Source organism: Poromitra crassiceps (assembly GCF_964638095.1).
Source record: "Poromitra crassiceps genome assembly, chromosome: 25".
Taxonomy (NCBI): Eukaryota; Metazoa; Chordata; class Actinopteri; order Beryciformes; family Melamphaidae; genus Poromitra; species Poromitra crassiceps.
In genome coordinates, this window is record NC_139649.1 from 13,677,148 (window position 1) to 13,696,883 (window position 19,736).

Below are 19,736 nucleotides of genomic sequence, written 5' to 3' on the forward strand. Positions count from 1 at the left end.
TCTCTTGTCATATCCAAGGCTCCACCCCACTCCCCCCACCCCCTCCTACCACTCTTCCCTCCCTCTCTCTCTTCCCCCCTCCCTCCCTCCCTCCCTCCCTCCCTCTCCTCTCCTCTCCTCTCCCCCTCTGCGTGTTGCCTCTTTCTTTACATTACCATCCACTCTGGATCAGAACACTGGACCTGTTGGAGCTAAAGAAAGGGGGATTCATTGCTCACGTTGCTCACACCACTTGATGATTCGGACCCAAACCCCCTGGCTGGGTCAGGGACGGCACGGATGATGCGTTATTTTGCGCTCAATGAAAGAGGAGACGCGCTTGGTCAGAGATGGGCACCGTTCCTGGACTTTCACCTCTCCAGACGCGGGGGAAACGCTGCGTGCTGCTCGTACCTGTAGTGGCGGCTCTGCTGCAGCTTTGCGCGGCGTTTAACTTGGACACGGAAAAACGCGTCGTTTTCACCGGACCGCCGGGAAGCTACTTCGGCTACTCTGTGGAGTTCTTCAGCAACTCGCCCAGGTAAAGTCCGCATGGATGGAAGTTGTAGTAGCTGACCGTAGATAGTTTCTTGTGAATGTGTGCTAGCTAGCTATAGGGTATTGCTTTTTTAATCTCCCATATCTTACAATGGCTGTGATGCTCAATAATGCGTTTCTAGTGCCCTATGGCTACTTCATGGTCACTATAGCTTCTGTCTGTGTATGTAGGACTAGGCATAGTAGGCTACGTTTATAGTGACCCTATTTATGATGTTTTATCACTAAAGTCCTATAATCACCCTAAATTGACTCAACAGCGACTTTCTATCCACTTTGTGGATTTTGACTCCTACCATCATAGCCCTATAATATTCCTATAGCCTATTCAGTTTGTGGTGCTCAATATTGAGTTTAATGTGACCATGTAGCTACTTATGGGATCCATATTCCTGTAGGGAATTGAAGTCCTATCCTATATAGTTTAATAGTGACATTCTAAAATGTATTATTATTGGGCCTTTAAGGCCTGTCTCATTGCAAATGTTCTATTGAAACAATGAGAATGCGGTCCTGTTATTGCGTTACTGGTCACTGCATTCAATTTCATATTGATGGAGATATCTGCATATAAATGAAAATGGACCACACATGTGTACACTTTCTCTCTCTCTCTCTCTCTCTCTGTCTCTGTCTCTCTCTCTGTCTCTCTCTCTCTCTCACACACACACACACACACACACACACACACACACACACACATGGACACACACATGGACACTGTATTACAGCCCGGGGATGATTAGAAACAGACATCCAAATATGAATCTCATAGACACAGGTCTGTGAGATTCAGATTGGAGGGGTTAGGACTGCAGCAGAGTAAGGACTATGCTAATCCTCTTACTGAAGGGATACCAAGACGTTCCCTGCGGTTTTTATTGACAGATGTGCAGCTGGTGAGGGAGATAAAGTTAGAGATCAAACATGTTTTTCTTCATATCCTCCTAAAACCCACCAGACTTTCCCCCCAAGTATCTTGGATGAAACAAACAAGTTGCAGTGTCCCCCCTCCCAAACATCTATGCATTCTTTTTCCTTCTTCTTTTTTAATCGAACATACTGGATATCAGAAGTCGGTTCATGTGAAAATGCAGATGAAACCATGGAGGTCCAGATGCTTCTGGCCCGAAAGGCTCCACCCCTTGTGGCGTCATTTGTGATCATTTCCCTCTTGCTCATCCTCAGCTGATGCCTCTTCCTCTTAACACTCATCAGCATCCTCTGTAACCTGCTGTCCAAATTCATCATCTGAAAACTCTACTGTAACCTGTCCCCCTAATCCTCTGAAAGCTCTAATGCAGTGGTACTCAACCTTGCCCTAGTCAGGAGCCACACTGACAAAAGATTTGCAAGAGCCAGAATCCTACTGTAACCTGTCCCTCTTCATCCTCTGAAAACTCTACTGTAACCTGTCCCTCTTCATCCTCTGAAAACTCTACTGTAACCTGTCCCTCTTCATCCTCTGAAAACTCTACTGTAACCTGTCCCACCTCATCCTCTGAAAACTCTACTGTAACCTGTCCCTCTTCATCCTCTGAAAACCCTAACCCTAACCTGTCCCACCTCATCCTCTGAAAACTCTACTCTAACCTGCTGTCCCACTTCATGTGTGGCGGGGGAGGAGGTCAGAGAGGTAGAGAGAGGCCAGGTTGTTTAGGGCTTTCTAGGTGGTGGCGAGTAGTATTTTGAAGTCAGTGCTGTATTTAACCGGGAGCCAGTGAAGGTTGTGAAGAACAGTGCTGAATCTGATGTGATCTCGGTGACGGGTGGAGGTGAGCAGGCGGGCAGCGGAGTTCTGGACGTATTGGAGTTTATTGAGGATTTAGTTGGGTGAGCCGTCGAGGATCCTATTGCAGTAGTGGAGTCTGGAAGTGATGAGGGCATGGATGAGATGAGTGTTTCGGCAGCGGGAAGAGACAGGGAGGGACGGAGGCGGGCAATGTTCCTGAGTTGAAAGAAGGCAGTTTTGGTGATGTGGTTGACGCGAGGTAGGAACGAGAGGGTGGGGTCGAGGACGATTCCAAGGTTGCAGACCTGGGTGGAGGGTCGTGACGATGGAGCCATCAATGTTGAGAGAGAATTTCTGGGTGGAGCCGGTGAGGGAGTTTTGGCCGATGATGAGTATTTTGGATTTATTGCAGTTGGGTTGGAGAAAGTTCTGTTGGATCATTCATTTTATTTCTGAAAGGCAGGTGGTGAGGGTGGAGCGGGTGGTTGAGGTTATGTAGACACAGCATGCACCATCACCTGTGTTGGCTGCTGACTGAACATCTCTGGGCACTAATGTGGAACACGCGCACGCACACGCACGCACGCACGCACGCACGCACGCACACACACACACACACACACACACACACACACACACACACACACACACACACACACACACACACACACACACACACACACAGTAAGATCATCATCATTACCAGCACCAGGCTTTATAGAGCTGTGTCACAAATGACCAGCTGGTTCCAACATGGAGAATTGTTTGTGCACATAGTTAATAGCAGTGCAGTGCCTGGTCCCCCTGCTGCTGCTGCACAGAGTGCTGTTGGCCTGTTTAAAGTGCATGCAATCTAAATAGCAGTTACACCTTATAAACCCCCCCTGTGTCTCAATTTCCCCCGCTTTAACATCTTCTCAGATACACCTAGTGAGATGTTGTTAGTTTAATAAGTGTACATATTTTCCTGGGAGGAAATTGGTTAAGTTTCTCTCAGTTTGCTTAACTAAGCTTTGGGCGGGCAGAGTGTGTGTTGCTATCAAGATGTTGATCTAGTAGGCCAATTTGTAGGAACCAAGCCCCTGGTGCTTTTGCACAGACTGAAAAATGGTGCCCTTTGTCCTTCAGCTAATTCATATATTAAATTGCTCACAATTATTGCCCATGGTTGAACGTTTTCACGTGGATCAATACCGGCTCTTGTTTTGCTGCCTAGTATGCGGTGGGCTAAACAAGATTGCGGGACGAAGGATGCTTTCTTGAAGGAGAGAGATGTTTTCGTCCTGCTGTCTGGATTGTTTCTCCTGGTTGTCATGCATTCTGACAATTACTAGACTGTTTAGCTTCAGCGCGAGTGCGGTTAAGAGTTGCCCCTGTTCCTCTCCATGCCATCTCTGTTTTCACTGTCTCAGCAAACACGCCCACTTTAAGCCAATAAGCCTGGTTTAGGAGAAATTTGTTCACAATTGTTGCTGCATTTCCCCCTGGGTCTAATGATAATGGTCCGGATCTCCATCGCGCACTCTCATGTTGAATAACACCGGCGGAATCAATTCGCCATGAAGTGCAGTAGAACATGTCCAGGTGGTTCTGTGAGACATTCAGGATGAGAGATTCATTTCGAACGACAGGTAACTTCACACATTGGCAAAATGGTAGCCTAGGTAAACCCAGCCACCACGTGACCTGCTCTCTCAGTTCCCAGTCACTATCGTCTAGCGAACGGGCCATTCAGAACGATTTCCGCGGCGGTTTAAAGACTCCCGCAGACCCGCAGCCACCCCGCAGCCAATGAGTGACGGCGTGACTGCCAACATCAGTCCTGCCGTGATCGGCCAATCAGAGAGTGCGTCTTTGTCAATGACGTGTAACAGCTGCAGCGGCTTAGCACTACCTAGCCGTTAGCATTTGGCCTCTCTAAAGCATAGCTCCCGAGCTAGCTACTAGCTGGCTAGCTATATGGCTATGCAACTACGTGAGGAAATTCAAGTGAAAACAGCTGTTGAGGTTGAGGTCTGTTGATCAAAATAACACCTAGCGTTATCGAAATCGGATTTTAGCGGACCATACAAGCCAGGGCTTCAGAGCTGATCACCTGGACACATTTTATGGCGAAATTATCTGATAAACTTGTCTGTGCTGCTCTGTGGTGATCAGCTAATGTCTTCATAGCATTGTGATTATGATTTAATGCATTATGGAAGATAAACGCTGGTTTAACATAATTAAAATAATTCCCTACCAAACATGTAAAGTGACGCTTCTGGGCAGTAGACCATTTGGGCATAACATTATGTAATGTGACATGAGATCACCACATTTCAATAAATATAACGTTTTTGCACATTTGAATGCTGCTGGTCGTTTGTTTAATGCTGTATATATTGGATATTTAAAGCTGATACACAACACAATTGTGTTGAGGTAATTCTGCAAAGCTCAGTTAAAAATATAACATGTAACACTTTACACAATCAAATCTAACTTATTCACAGCAATACACAGTCCAGTAGTACAGTGGGCTAATTGTTTGAATTATATCGAAATATATTTGCATGGTGTAGCATGTAATGCAGATAATGTAGCTAGATACTCTGACACAGAAAGGCAGACAAGCTAGCAGCAGGGATCTTGTCACACTGATTCCAGATAAACTCCTCTGTCTAGCCAGCTATACAATATTGATCAAAATAACACCTATATCGAAATCGGATTTTAGCGGACCATACAAGCCGGGGCTTCAGAGCTGATCACCTGGACACATTTTACGGCGAAATTATCTGATAAACTTGTCTGTGCAGCTCTGTGGTGATCAGCTAATGTCTTCGCATTGTGATTATGATTTAATGCATTATGGAAGATAAACGCTGGAAGGCTGGGTAGCATTAGCTGACGTCATCCAGGCTACAGTAACATTAGGCTATTATAGTTATGAAACGCTGATTCAAACGTTACAATAATAAGACACAATAGGAGCCAGTTACCCTACTGTAGATAGAGAGTAATTTCAGACCACCAGATATCACCATATTTATGTTATTAAATGCTGTAACGTTAACGGTAATTCTCATGTGTATGGTTTATTTATAAGCATTCATTGATTGAAGCAGAGTGCTGGTCGGTTAAGTTTCTCTGTAGTCAATGTCCTCTGCTCCAATCTTCGTTCGTAGTTTCTTCTGTCTCTCGTCCAGCAGCTGCAGATGTCATCATTATCCACGTTATTGATTATTATTTATAAAAAAAATCTCGTGTAAATATTTTGTGAACGCACCAATAGTTAGAGAAGGAAACCTCTCTTTGCATTTTATTTTTTAATAAAAGTAGGCTACTTGTGATATCTCACGTGGTCGATCATCATTGCAAATTTATGTGAACAGCTAGGTTTAATGACAAATATGGAATATCACCCAAGGAAATACCACGGTTTAATGCCAACAGATAAACCATACAGATTTGTTGTAATTGTGAACACATAAGGGAGCAAAGACATGGTTTTCAAGTATAACACAACTTTTATTCAAAGACAGGATTGAAAAATATAGGTCACTTGTATTCACTTCAGTAATGTCAGGTCTCAGTCGCATTCACGCTAACCTCTTAACGTCTAGCTATAGCTAGGTTACATCTGGATTATGTATAATATACAGAATTGCACAGTACACAGTTGCACAGTTACTGCACAGTAACGTGTACAAATATTGAACGCAACAGTCTCGTTCTGGAGCGAACCCCTCAGCTGAATTCACGTTGGAATATGATATCAAGGCTTGATACATTTGATTGTAGCTACTCATACAGCCGTGTGGAGCTTATCTAGCTAGGTTGCATCTGGAATATGATATCAAGCCAGTAATGTAGCTAGCTAGCGTTAAATAGGTTTATCTGTAACCACGCTGAAATGTGAGGGCATTAACGTTAATATTTCAATTAGGTCAAACACACCTTACCGTTATGACTGCGGCCGTTTTGGATTAACATTAGCGTTAAGTCCATGATCAAATCTAGCATTTCGGTATATTCAGTGTGTGTGTGTGAAAAGGATGTTAGCATGCTAGCATTATTAGCACAGAATGTATACAGTCCATGGTACAACGTTAGGCCTTCAAGTCCTGAGGCGAACAGCACTGGAGGATGAAGTCTGCAGACTGGCATTCAGTGTCCAGCATAACAAGCACGCCTGTTTCCTCATCAGGTTGGCAGCAGCTGTATAGATGATGACTGTTCTTCACAGCCACAAATATCTCTCCAGATCTGCGGCCATCTGCAGCAGGGATCGAGGTTTGGGTCCGTGTAGACTAGGGCTGCCAACATTCCATCCCAGCAATACGGGACGGTCGGACCAACGGGGTGGGGGGGGGAGTTGTCCTGTTCCTCTTTCATTCCCTGACCACCGTCACGCGATGTTCTCTCTTCTTGTAGCTGGTTGTAACCATTTGCGTGCTAGCAGTACTGAAATGAAAAGTGTTAGCTCATGCGCTAACAACAAAGGTCGCAGAGTGATGACGCCATCTGCTGCACTGCGCATGTGCTCTGTGCACTAAACTGGTTGGATGATGGTTGCGTAATGGAGTGGTCTATCGGGGGGGGGGGCAACAACCGCAGGAAATCGTTTAACAATGGTGGGAATCCAGACCATAGTGACTGAGAACAGGTCTGAGAGCAGGTCACGTGGGGGATGGGTTTACCCAGGCTAGCAAAATGGTGCCAACAGTTTTTTTTTTTTTTTTTTTTTACTTCAATACCCAGAAATCCTGTATTTTGACGTGTGTCTAATGTGTGTTTGATGTGACTTGTCAATCAATGGTGATGGGATGTCCTTCCCTGTTACAGCCCCACTTTGTCATTTATGTCGCATTCCATTTCTATTGGGAACTAGGAATTTCCCAGGTCAAAGACGGGAACCCTGTGATGTCACCTCACCTTGGATTTCCTACCCTGATCTCGGGGAAGCATCACCAGCCCCGACCTCAAAATCCAAGATGGCTATTAAGGAATGACCAATTAAAACTCTCTCAAAACGTTACGTTCTATGCCTTCTTCTTTCTTCTTGTTCTTGTTTTTCTTCTTGTTCTTATTTTTCTATTATGTTTTTGAGCTGGACCTCATATTTGTCCTGTATTGTTTGTATTCAGAAAGAATAAGTGCACAAAACATTTTCCTGGAGATGTCCATCTTGGTTCCCCCACATCTGACTTGTTGTGTAACTGGAATGCGGTCAACTCGGATGTGACGTCATTCAACTGGGAAATCCCCAGTTCCCAATACAAATAGAATACGCCATTAGCAGCTGGATTAGCGCGAGAACGAGATCACGATCATGTGACAAATCCATCTTGCCACAATCCAATCTGTTGGTTTGAATCCAAACCACCAGTGGCTCGGACCAATCAGTGTCCGAGGTAGGAGGAGGCGGGCCTAAGTGGTTGACGTTAGCAGAGAGTGTTGATAGTGTATAACTTAAGTTAGCTTGTGATAGACGGTGATCGACAGATGGTTCATCCAATTGCCTGTATTTTTATTAAGTGCACTGCCCGCCCTTTTTGACCAGTTTCCAAGATCGAAAGAACAAGAACAACAAACCATCTGGTAGCGTCACGTCAGGTTAGCATAGTAGAGCTTCAATGTAAGATTGCAGCCTTGGGGCGAAACTAACTGACACTGTTGTGTGGCAGATATTCACACACATGGCCATCATGCTGGAATGTATGATGACACTGAGTGCTGAGTCAGAGTTGGCTCATATAAACATAAACATCCTGTTTATATCCTGTTTTTTAACAACGCGGATAAGATCTTGTCCCAATTATGAGGAATCTGAATAGGATTAGCATGCAGATTCTCTTCATTACAGTAAATACAACTAAGGAGATCATCATTTATTATACAGTGCGTTTACATGCACACCAATAAACTGATAACTGTGAGTAATCAGTTTATGGCAATAATCTGATTTCTGCGTTTACATGCACTTTAATAATCCGACAATAGGAAAAACCCGCGTTTACATGATTCAGTCAATTAGTCGGATTTCTCTCCAGAAGGCGGCGGTAATTCAACTTTTTACATGCAACTTGTACATGCGCAGATGTATAAACCCACAAGAAACCTGATACGCCTATACATGCACTCAAAAGACAGGTTATTGGCCAAAAACCTAGGTATGTTTATCGGTTTATTCATAACCTGATAACGGCCATAAACGGATAAAGCTTATCGGTTTATGCTGTTTACATGAACATTTGAATAATCAGGTAACTCCAGAAATCCGCTAATAAACTGTTTATTGTCTGCATGTAAACGCACTCATTGATACTGGTGAATACGATATGGAGGTGCAAATACACTGTCTGTGTCCATGCAGACACGGCTAATAAATCATAATAAATCATAGCATACATTTTTCTCTAAGTTAACCCCCCCACCCCCTTCCTGGTTTCAGGTGCTCAAGTTGTGGTTGGAGGCATTAGCTTGTCATTTAAGAGTGTGTATAATAGACTCAGGGGAGATCACAGGTGGTGATGATGGGGCTAGAAGTGTGCCTTTGAAAGCCTGCACCCTGCTTGGCTGTGGAGTGGCCGGTTTATAAGGAAAACTAATCCTACCGTGTAAATATTCCTCTCCTCCAGACATTCTGGGGGTTTGGGGCGAGTCTGTGTGCTGCGGAGTCTGTCTGATCTCTGCTAATGTCATCAGTCATCAGTGTCTTAAGTCGTGCCGTTCCCTCCGGGGCCAGGCCTCTTTAGCACGGCTGTCTGAAAAGCTTGAAAGGGGAGCTGGCTCGCGATACATATTATGCATACAAACACACACGCAGGCTTGTTGTTTTGCACGGAGGAGGCGTACTGGACATATACTCACTGATACACGCAAACAAACACACATGCACTGATACTGTGTCGTTTCCAGACTGGCACCGGTTAGACTACGCACGAGTAGAAGTATCTCTGTTGACGCGTCTCGTTTGGCATCTCGCTCTCTGTCCGACATCTTTTTTTAACTTTATTAGGAGAGACGGTTAAACCTGCAATAAGTGGTATCAGACCTGTGGAGATGTCATTGAGACATAATGATATAAAGTTAAACCAATATCCACACTGTGACAGCTGTGACAATGTGTCCAATTCCACTCCGGAAAGAAGCTCCTCCCCGCCCATTCATTAGCTTTCTATCTATCTATTCATTGATTGATTGATTCATTCATTCATTCATTCATTCATTCATTCATTCATTCATTCAGTCTTTCATTCATTCATTTATTTATTTATTTATTTAAACTCGTTAAATTAAATTAGTAAACTTGCTACCTCCCTCTTCACTTGTTATTGTGGGATATGTACTGTGTTGTTTAAAATATATACTACAGCATGCACTGGGACGCGTCATCAGTGATGTTAACTGATGTTAACGAACACCATACACCCTCGCCCAGTAGACCCAGCCGAGGCCGATTAAGACCCCGACCCGCGTCCCAGAAGCAGCCGCTCCCGGATCAGCCTGCCTACTCTGTCTGCAACGTTGCCCGCGGAAGGGTTGATCACGCCCCAATCCGCTGCAATAGAGTTTAGTGCTACACCGCAGTATTGAAAGACCCTTCGGTGCATGGAGGGTCTAAGGTAGTAACCTTCAGCGGGAGAAAGATTTGGCAAAGTGAGACTGGTAATTGGTGACACTTCTCTGCAGCGGGTACTGTTAGCTTAGCCGTTAGCAGTTATCCTTCCATTTGTCCCTTGTAGGCCTCCGTAGGCCATCAGCAGGAGGATGGTCCCAAACGGACTATGTGCCTGCTGTTTCCATCTTTACCATTATCTGTGAGGAAGTTGACACTTGTGGCTTCAATATTGAAGAATTCCCCGCTTGGCGTCATGCTGGGGCTGGGCAAAGGCAGACAGGGCTCTGGCACCATGGCTCCTCTGGCTACACTGGCTTTAGATTCATATATAAATGGAGAGGAGCATAGAGGAGCATAGCATTATTATTATTGCTTAGTCACGCCTTTGGCACTGAGGCGGGATACGATGATGTTAACTGGCATTTGTTGATCACAGAAAGATGTGAAAACCTTCTGGACTGGAGTGCTGGAAATAGACTCTTGTCTCTCTCTCTAATGCTCCCTCTCTCATGCAGCACTGTGCTAACCCGTATGAAAAAGGACTACAAAAATGTCGCACGACTTTTATATCTTCTACTTTCTTTTTTTTTACCCCTGTCATTTGATTTTAAACAAATCAAATGACAGGTTATTACTCAGTCTTTGAATGAATTCAATTCACCTGCATTTTCATCACATCTATAGACGGTTTTCACCAGAGCGCAACCCCACAGCACTTCCTTTTTCTCAGCATTCGGCAAACTGCAGAAATATTCACTCGACATCGTTACTTTTGTTTTCGCCGCTCAGCTGTATAGACGGTTTTCACGGAATGGTCAGTCCTGCACTTGAATGTTTCTTTTCTTCTTTTATGTCCATATAGCAAACACTGCAACAGGAAGTGAGCGGGGGTTCAATTTAGAATGTTTTTGTTGTCAAGTTAAAACCATCTATATTTTTAGCATTTCATTTTTGTTACTGCCACCTATCATGTCGGAGTGTGTGTGTGTGTGTGTGTGTGTGTGTGTGTGTGTGTGGGGGGGGGGGGGGGTAAAAGTCCCTGCATCTCATAACTCACCATCCAAACATTGTCATCAAAACTTGTCTCATTTCAATCAGCACAGACTCTTTAGTCTTTACTGAACAATTGATACTACCCCATGATAGTACCCCATGACAGATACTGACTGACAACATAGTCTATTACCGTAGTCTATTAGTCAGACTGAAGGATTTTTGGTTGGTCTCTCTACTCTCCATTGTTAATCTTCAAAACGTTAGTGTTAGTGTTACACTACACTTTGTACAGGGAGATGACAGATGGCACTCTCTGATTCCATCTATTCATTGGCAAGTACAAAACAAATGTCAACATTCTCTAAAGTTCCCTTTAACAAACCCTGTGGGCTGCCCCCCCCCCCCCCCCCAGAGCTTTAGCTACATGAAAACATTCGTACTAGTGAGCATGTAGTGAGCAGACTTCTTAAACTGCTCCACCAGCTTTTCAAACTTGCCATTTACCCTGCAGGTTTACATGAACTGTCTCATTTCAATCAGGGCAAACTCTAGTCTTTACTGAACAATAATACTTTATTTACACATGCACAATAGTTATGAGAATGTGAAAAGTCTTTGGCGATTAGACACCATCGTGACATCATGAGTTATAAAGGGGGTAGTGAAGCGGACAGTAGAAGAGCATAACCCTTAGTTGGAGTCTAGACACTGGTGGTGGTGGTGGTGGTGAAGAGAACTCTGAGATCTGATGGATGAGAAGAGGAGCAGGCCTCAGGTGATCTCAGACCTGGGCGTCAAAGTGATGAACTGCAGGTGAAGGACTGGAGGAGGGTCACTACAGACCACACTGAAATGACAGCAGACAGCACAGAGAGGAGAACGGCTTTTATTAAAGTTGACAGCTAAGGTGTGATTGGCTGACAGGAAAATGTGGCTAGCTCTGATTGGTTTAACATAAATGCTAATGCGCCTAATCAGCTGATTAGAGCAGGAGAGCAGGGAAGAGAAAGAGAGAGGAATAACTGAATGAATGACTGAACTTATGCTAAGCTTCACTTCGTCTTTCTGCCTCTGGGTGATGACTCGTAACTTCAGGGCCCCACGTCATACGCACCCATGCATGTGCGCACACACACACACACACACACACACACACAATTAGTAAAATACGCATACACACAGGATTTGATGTACAGTACGTTTACTGGGAAATAACTGTACAATATCTGACTCAAAGCTTCGTTCACGGTGCAATATCTGGAAATATATCTGTAAGCCTTTGTTTCTGATCCCGTGTGGCTTATTTATACATATACTGTACATATACATTCTTTCATATGTATTTAAAATAGACACTTTACACCACACTTATATTGTTTAAATTGGTTAATGCAAAAATCTGTAAATGTGAATGTACCCGTGCCTCATTTGTTTGAACTTGTGCATACCTTTTTCTGTGTGTGAGTAGTGTACTTTGGGAGCAATGCAAACCAGAGTCAAATTCCTTGTATGCGTACATACTTGGCCAATAAAGCTGATTCTGATTCTGATTTGGAGATAATCATGTTTTTTTTTCAATAATAAAGATTCTGGAAGTATTTTGATGTTGCATTTACTTCCGATTCAGAATCACTTTTATTGCCACAATCTGCAATATTACATACAAGGTATTTGTCTTAGTGTAAGTATGCAGCGTAGCGGTCATATCAATATTTCACAGATGAAAAGAAATGATCTAAAAGACAAAATCACAAAATGACTTTGCTGAAACTAGGAATCCTTTCTTCAAGAGGACTTCAAATTTATTTGCTTTCCTCTGGTTTTGCTCTTATCTGAGCTTCAGATTCAGTAGCACTGCCATCTCTCTGATCCCTGGCGTGTGATATATACAGAACCTAACAGTGACCTCCATGGCCGACTGCCACTGATGATGATAGGGATTCTAGGAAATAGGGTTGGTGAGGTAATAGCTGCAAACTGCACGTGCGCGCACGCACACACACACACACACACACACACACACACGCACACACACATGCACACACACACACACACACACACACCCTGACGCTGACACACCCACCTACTTCTACTTGATGTTTCTTAGTTCCACCACAAAGTTTTTTTCTTCTTCTTTTTTTGTATCTGGCTCTTTCAACTGTTTCCTCTCCGCCAGGATTTCAACTCCTACTAACAGATCACAGGGCGTCCTCCTCTCTCGTCTTTTCCTCACTCAGGTCCGCTGCGCTGTCTCACGCACACCCGCGCACACTGCCTGGTCACCAGCTCTCGTGTAGTCTGTAGACCCGGCTGTCTCCGTCTCTCTGGGCCGTCTGGACATACAGTACATGTAGGACTCTAGGGTGCCTTGACCTGTCCAACCAGTGCCCCCTTTTTAACATGAATGAAATCAAATCTTTCTGAGGGTAGATATTTCGAACACTGAGCTTCATGAGTTGTAGGTATATATGGCAAAATGTGATTTGAGTGTAATACAACTTTAAAGGTCCCATATAGCAGTGATACTCAACTGGCGGCCCGATGGAATTGCACAAAAAAAAAAAAAAATACAGTGCATCTGAACGCAACATGCTAGATACCCGCTGAATAAGTGTCCAAATGTTCATGTAATTCTGGCCAATACTCACACTTCTGTTATAGCATTTCAGTCTGGAATATGGAATATCTTTCAATAATCTATGATTTAGCTACTAAATTGTCAAATACTGCCGTCTGCTCGCTACCCATGCAGGCACTTATGTACTGTATGTATGTACTACTTAACCTAAGTAACTATCCGGTGTGCACAACATTGTCAGACTAAACTCCGTCTGACACCTACAATCCGCTACAGAAAAATGTATATTGATTGTTTATTAACTGGCCCCTGGCCTTCTATCATTTCACGAAAGTGGCCCCCGGGCAAAGCAAGTTGAGTATCCCTGCCATATGTAGTATGACACAGTATTCTCCTTGCCTCTTTGATGATAAAGCAGCTGGACTTGCTATAATCTAAACATGATGATGACGTATCAAAACTCACAGTCACCAACTCAATCCCACACAAGCTACAATTAGAAAAGTGAGCCTTTAAACAAGCCATTTGGACTTCCGTAGATATGTGGTGTCACAAAGGTTAGCTAATTCTCATATTTTTGTAAGAAATAAAATAGACAAAGTCAGTGCCAAGTGTTTATTTTATTTTTATTATTACCGGAGAGTTTTCCCTACCTGTCGCTGCGGTGGCTCCATGGTTCACTCTTGAAACAGTTACCCAATCAGAACTGAGGGGTCATTAATATTAATGAGTCTTAAAGACACAGCACCAGAAACAGCCTGTTCTTGGTAAGGCTCTCTCACACAATTTTTTTCTTTGAATGGACCTCAAGACATCAAATAAAACACTGGGAAGTGGAGAATATGGTCACAATGAAACCACATCTTCTTGAGAACTTCTCGCTTCTTTAATGTCATGCATCTTCTGTTGAAACAGGATCTTGGGGTGGGACATAAACGAGTGTAAGCAAGCAATGCGTCAGTTAGGGAAAGACAGGCAGATTCATTCAGATGGAAGGAGCGGAGGGTCGTGACTGTTCAAAAATCTATGATGATTGGTTGTCATTTTTATGTACGGCTGCTGGTACACAAAATCACCACCAAATATTTTTTTCCATGAAGTAAAAATGAGATTTGATATTAAAAATACAATAAGATTTTGTCTTAACTTGAATGGGCTAAAAGGAATGGATCTTTCTTGCTAAATTGAGGTTTTCTTACATCCGATTTTTCTCCACTAAGAATGATTATTTTCTTCTCTCTAGTGTCAGTATTTTGATCGGCGCCCCTAAAGCCAACACCAGCCAACCCAACATCACTGAAGGAGGAGCTGTCTACTTGTGCCCCTGGAGCCAAAGCAACTGCAGCATTATCAACTTTGACGAGCAAGGTAGGGCGTCCCCGTTCAAATGGGCCGTCGCCTGAACCTCTGGCTCACAGATTCACAATGCCAACAGTCAAAGCTCAAGGGAGAGTATTTCCCCCCACGTCGTTGCGCTGCTACTTGGTAAATCATAGCACGCTAGGATGTAAAAATGTCACTTTTCGCTCCCCAACTGCCCTGTTAAACGGTTGGGACTTGACTGTGTAGTTAACTTTAAAGCTGTCTCTAACCAGCCATAAAAGTGGCTGAGAGAAGCTACAGGTAGCATCATCACTGCGTTTGACCCTGAGGTCAGCAGCAGTGCCTGCCAGCTTGCAGCCTAATCCAACACTGCTCTCTGTCTGGATTGAAACTGGCCTTTGATGTTTCTCCTGGTTGTGGTTAACGTTGGCTGAGTCGTCCCACTCCACCTCTCTGTGGAAGGCCTCCATTTCGGCTTGGGGCCATATCTTACGCACAAGTGCCAGAGTGATCTTTGCTAGTTTCCAGTGTTGGGGGTAACTCATTACAAAAGTAACATATTACATGTAATATATTACTTTTAGCAGTAACTCAGTAATATAACTTATTACTTATAGGATTTCAGTAATATTATACCAGTTACTTTGTCAAGTAACTCAAGTTACAAATTGAGTTACATTTGATTAAATCAAAGCACATATTTCTAAAAGATACAATAATTTCCTAATCAAACTGTGTGTTTTTATGCAAATAACCACTATAGATGACAATAGACCCATTTCATGGGGGCCATTTTGTGCCGAAAAGGCAGGGTAAACACAGTTGCAAGCAAAACACTAATGAGGGTTTCCAACTTCCAATGATTGGAATTTGGAAACCCTCATTAGTGTTTTGCTTGCAGCTGTGTTTACCCTGCCTTTTCGGCACAAAATGGCCCCCATGAAATGGGTCTATAAGAAAGGAAAATAATAACTTTTAGAATTTTGGACAGTTTACACTGATTTCAAGGTGGTTGAAATTATTTTTCGGGATGGTTCCGGGGCGTCATTCTGCTGCTGCTGTTATTTTGGTGAAAGTAATGCAAAAGTAGTGTAATAAGTAATGAGTTACTCTACACAGAAAGTAATATTGTAAAGTAACTTATTACTTTCAAATGAAAGTAACTAGTAATATGTAGTATATTACATTTTGAAAGTAACTTGCCCAACACGGCTGAGGACCCAGGCTGCACCCCCCCCCCCCCCCCCCCCCCCCCGGCTCTGCCAGAACATAATCGCTGCTCCATCAGAGACAGGAAGTGATAAGAACCACCGTTTGAGGATCAGAGGGCCGGACTTTAACGTACACTGATATGGTGTGTATACTTTACTTTACTTTACTTTAAAGTAAAGTAAAGTAAAGTAAAGTAAAGTGTGTATACACATGCTGAGCGCTAGGCAACTGTGTGCACACTTTGTATGCGTACGTAAATACACACCTATGAACTGTTTACAAACACAAACTGTCTGCAGAACGCCAGTGAAACGTGATAGCGCGCAGACATGCAAAACTGCACACACACACATGCTCAGATTGCTCACACACACACGCACGCGCGCGCGCGCACACACACACACACACACACACACACACACACACACACATGCTCAGATTGCTCACACACACACACACACACACACACACACCGCGTACACACAGCCCCAGGCCTTTCCACTCAGGGTGCTTGTAGTCGTGTTCAGGGCTGCATGGTGTGTGTGAGGACACAGTCCAGGCACCGTGAGCCAGGCAGGCAGAGGGACATTAAAGGAACTGTGGCCAGGAGAGTTTAACGTCACCGCTCAGCTCCCGAGCAGCCGGCACACGCATCAGAGGCCCATACCACAATCACCCATGTTGAGAGAGAGACACTTTTAGATTTGACTTTGGCTGGCACGCCTTATGGAAGGAACGACTTGGAAAGGATGGAACACTTCTTAATTGAATGACGCACGTTGGAAGGTTTCGCCTCCACCCACCGTCGCACTGTTCAATGACACAATGTTGATTTTGTTTTGAGGAAGCGGAGTTGCAAATCATGATGATTTTACATTATGTTTTTTTTTTAAAGTAGGTGCAAGCAACAGTTGTTTATGTAGGAGAAAATATGGCCTGTCGTCGACAACTGCTATGGTTACTACCTTTATTTACAACTTGGATGAGGAGGTGAACACTTTTTCCAAGTCAGGAACTAGTTTTTGAACAATGTTCCTTCCATGTGCCATCAAGGCTAGGCTCTGGAGTTCATTATGAGACCAGGAGAATGGCAGGTCCAGGTAGATGCATTGTATCTCTCTTATTGATTTCAGATGGATTCTTATTATTAACATCAGGTTTGTTAAGAGCAAAAAGAACACGGAGATTTAAAGCAGCCAAAGCTTTTTTTCTGTTGCTGTCATTTTGGCAGGCTGCACCCCCCCCCCCTCCCCCCCTCACCCAACCCCCTCACTCCCCCTCCTTTGCCTCAGTATTGCCAGGGCCCCTTCTTAAAACAGATCCTGACAATGAAGCACAGCCGTTTGGGTTACAGTAACAACATGATCCAAGAACCCTTTGAGCTGTTTGATGTCTGCCATAGCATGGAGGATGGATTAAGACTGCGGAGCCGGGGGAATAGCGCCATCAAATATCCATGTAAAAAAGCCAAGGACATGGAGGGGAACGCTCTCAGATGCAGCGGCCCCGACTGCGCAAAAGTCAAATGCGGACGACGACGGGGGGATCTTTAAGAAAGTGGAAACGTCAGTTGAACTTTCTTCCAAGTGGCTGAGAAGTCAAAGCGTTGGAACTGATAAGCGTAAGAGAGTATAGAGTGTCTGCTGATTACTTAGGTGTAATTAGGACTTTTCTCTCTTTGTTGCTCTTGCAGGTGATCGGCATTTTGATATAAATGACGTCGACACTCAGGTCGAGTTCAAGTCCCATCAGTGGTTTGGAGCCACCGTGCGTTCCCATGGTAACGCCGTCCTGGTAAGAATGCGTCGTTGTTGATTGGTTAGTTGGATTTTGGTGAATGAACCTGAATTTGAGCTGTAGAGTTAGATACTAATGTGCTGGATTTTTTTCTGTTAATCAACTGCTGACAAATAATCTGTTTACAGCACATTATAATTCTAGCAATAGATCACAATCATTGTTATGTGAATATTAGCTGTATAGTATGAACAATCATCTAAATTATATATAAAAAAAAAAAAGATTAATCACTCAATAGTCAAAATAAAAAAAGGTCAAAAAATTGGTGTTAAAGGGATAGTTCTTTCTTTTTTTTATGTGGCCACGTGTCTCCATTTCTCCAAACTACGATCGTGCCAGATAAATTCTACTGCATGTAGTACACTGACTGTAGGCAAGTCCCTCATACAACCCCACATCAAAAAATCGGAACTATCCCTTTAAACCCTGACTTACTGTATGCGCTTCCTTCTGCAGTTTTGCAACATTGGCATAGCCATCTGTTACCATAACCACTGAGCTGATTCAGGCCTGAAACAAAGCTGTTTTTCTCAAAAGCTACTCATTACGAAGATGTAATTTTGGCTCTGAATGGTTAACAATATCTTCAGCTTTGGCCATAATTTGGTCTGAATAAACCTTAGATGTTTTTAACAGAGGATATCTCCAACACAAGGCCCATATCTCTATACTTTGCAACCTCCATTCATAACACACTGAGAGAGAGACTCTGGTGTGCAATTTTGCGGTGCCCAGAAATAGTGTGGGAGCTCAGCTTCTCCTATCAAACAGTACTTCCATTAGGGACAGTTAAGTCAAGGAAAGCCAAGTCATTTGACCATCTGCAGCAGCAATAGTAACAATATTAGTAGCCTAATAATGGAATGCAGTATTTACTTATTTTATTTATTTTATTATTTGGGAGGAACAGTGCAATGAACATTTCTAGACAGAATAAAACATAAACATGCCAGATAATAGCCAACGGCTAATTTTCCATCTGTTGTCCCTTTAGCAGGTTGGTTAAATATGCGCTATGTAAGACACAGTCAACATCTCACAGCTGGTGTTTCAGAGATGGTACATACAGTAATATTAGACTTTTGTAACCAACCTGCAGTCATTTGGCTTCAGAACACTATTAAAAGTTAGAATACATTTGATGGTAATTTCTGTCTTTTTCTGAGCTCACGAGACTCAGTTCCCAGCCACTTCAGTTCTTTGTACATTGTGTACAGGTGCCAAAAACAGGGCCAAACCACATTCTACACTCATTCGTCCCTCTGTGCCTCCCAGGCTTGTGCTCCCAGGTATTACTGGAGGACTGAACACGAGGTTGCCTTCGCCGATGTCACAGGAACCTGCTACCTCTCTGCAGATGGCCTCAAAACGTTTGTGGAGTACGCCCCCTGTCGAACAGGTAAGGTGCTGCAATTGTAATAATGGCTAACCGCAGGGTTGTTACAGTTTAAGATTTTATTTGACTTTCAGTTTCGTTCCACTTAGATTTCCAAGTGGGTTTGGCACTTTTTATGTTTAGTTTCACGCTTCAGTTGTAGTATTTTTGGTGGGGCTGGTATTTTTAAAGGCGCTATCTATGATAGAAGTTCAAAGCAGGTATTGTGTATAATGTATGTATAGGCTACTTGAATAACTTAGATAGGCTGCTGCCTATAATTTAGGTCAACTTTAAATGAATTGACAGAACCACATCTCCAGAAATGGTCCATGGATTTGAAATAGCTGTGATATACAGTACAACCTATACAAAGTGAATCACACTTATGAGTGCTCTTTTCTGTTTGTGTGCTGCTGTTAATTGCAGAAAGACATGGACCTGCAGGACAGGGCTATTGTCAGGGGGGATTTAGTGCAGACTTCACCAAGGTAAGAGAAATATTTGTTGAAAAGTGGAGTTATTTGTCTTCTATCAGAAGGAAACAATAATGCTGAAAGTAGCGTGGAGTTTG

General features: G+C 43.4%; 1 protein-coding gene across 1 annotated transcript in view; it reads left to right on the forward strand.

Moving 5' to 3' along the window:
- Positions 1 to 292: 292 nt before the first annotated feature.
- Positions 293 to 19,736, forward strand: part of LOC310798217 (integrin alpha-5-like) — a 57,328-nt gene continuing 37,884 nt past the window's right edge. Inside the window, exons 1-5 of the mRNA XM_083660697.1 lie at positions 293 to 520; positions 14,696 to 14,820; positions 17,681 to 17,781; positions 19,063 to 19,186; positions 19,592 to 19,653. Of these exons, the coding sequence (XP_083516823.1) occupies positions 330 to 520; positions 14,696 to 14,820; positions 17,681 to 17,781; positions 19,063 to 19,186; positions 19,592 to 19,653 (603 nt within the window). The 5' untranslated portion in view covers positions 293 to 329. The remainder of the gene's footprint in view (positions 521 to 14,695; positions 14,821 to 17,680; positions 17,782 to 19,062; positions 19,187 to 19,591; positions 19,654 to 19,736) is intronic.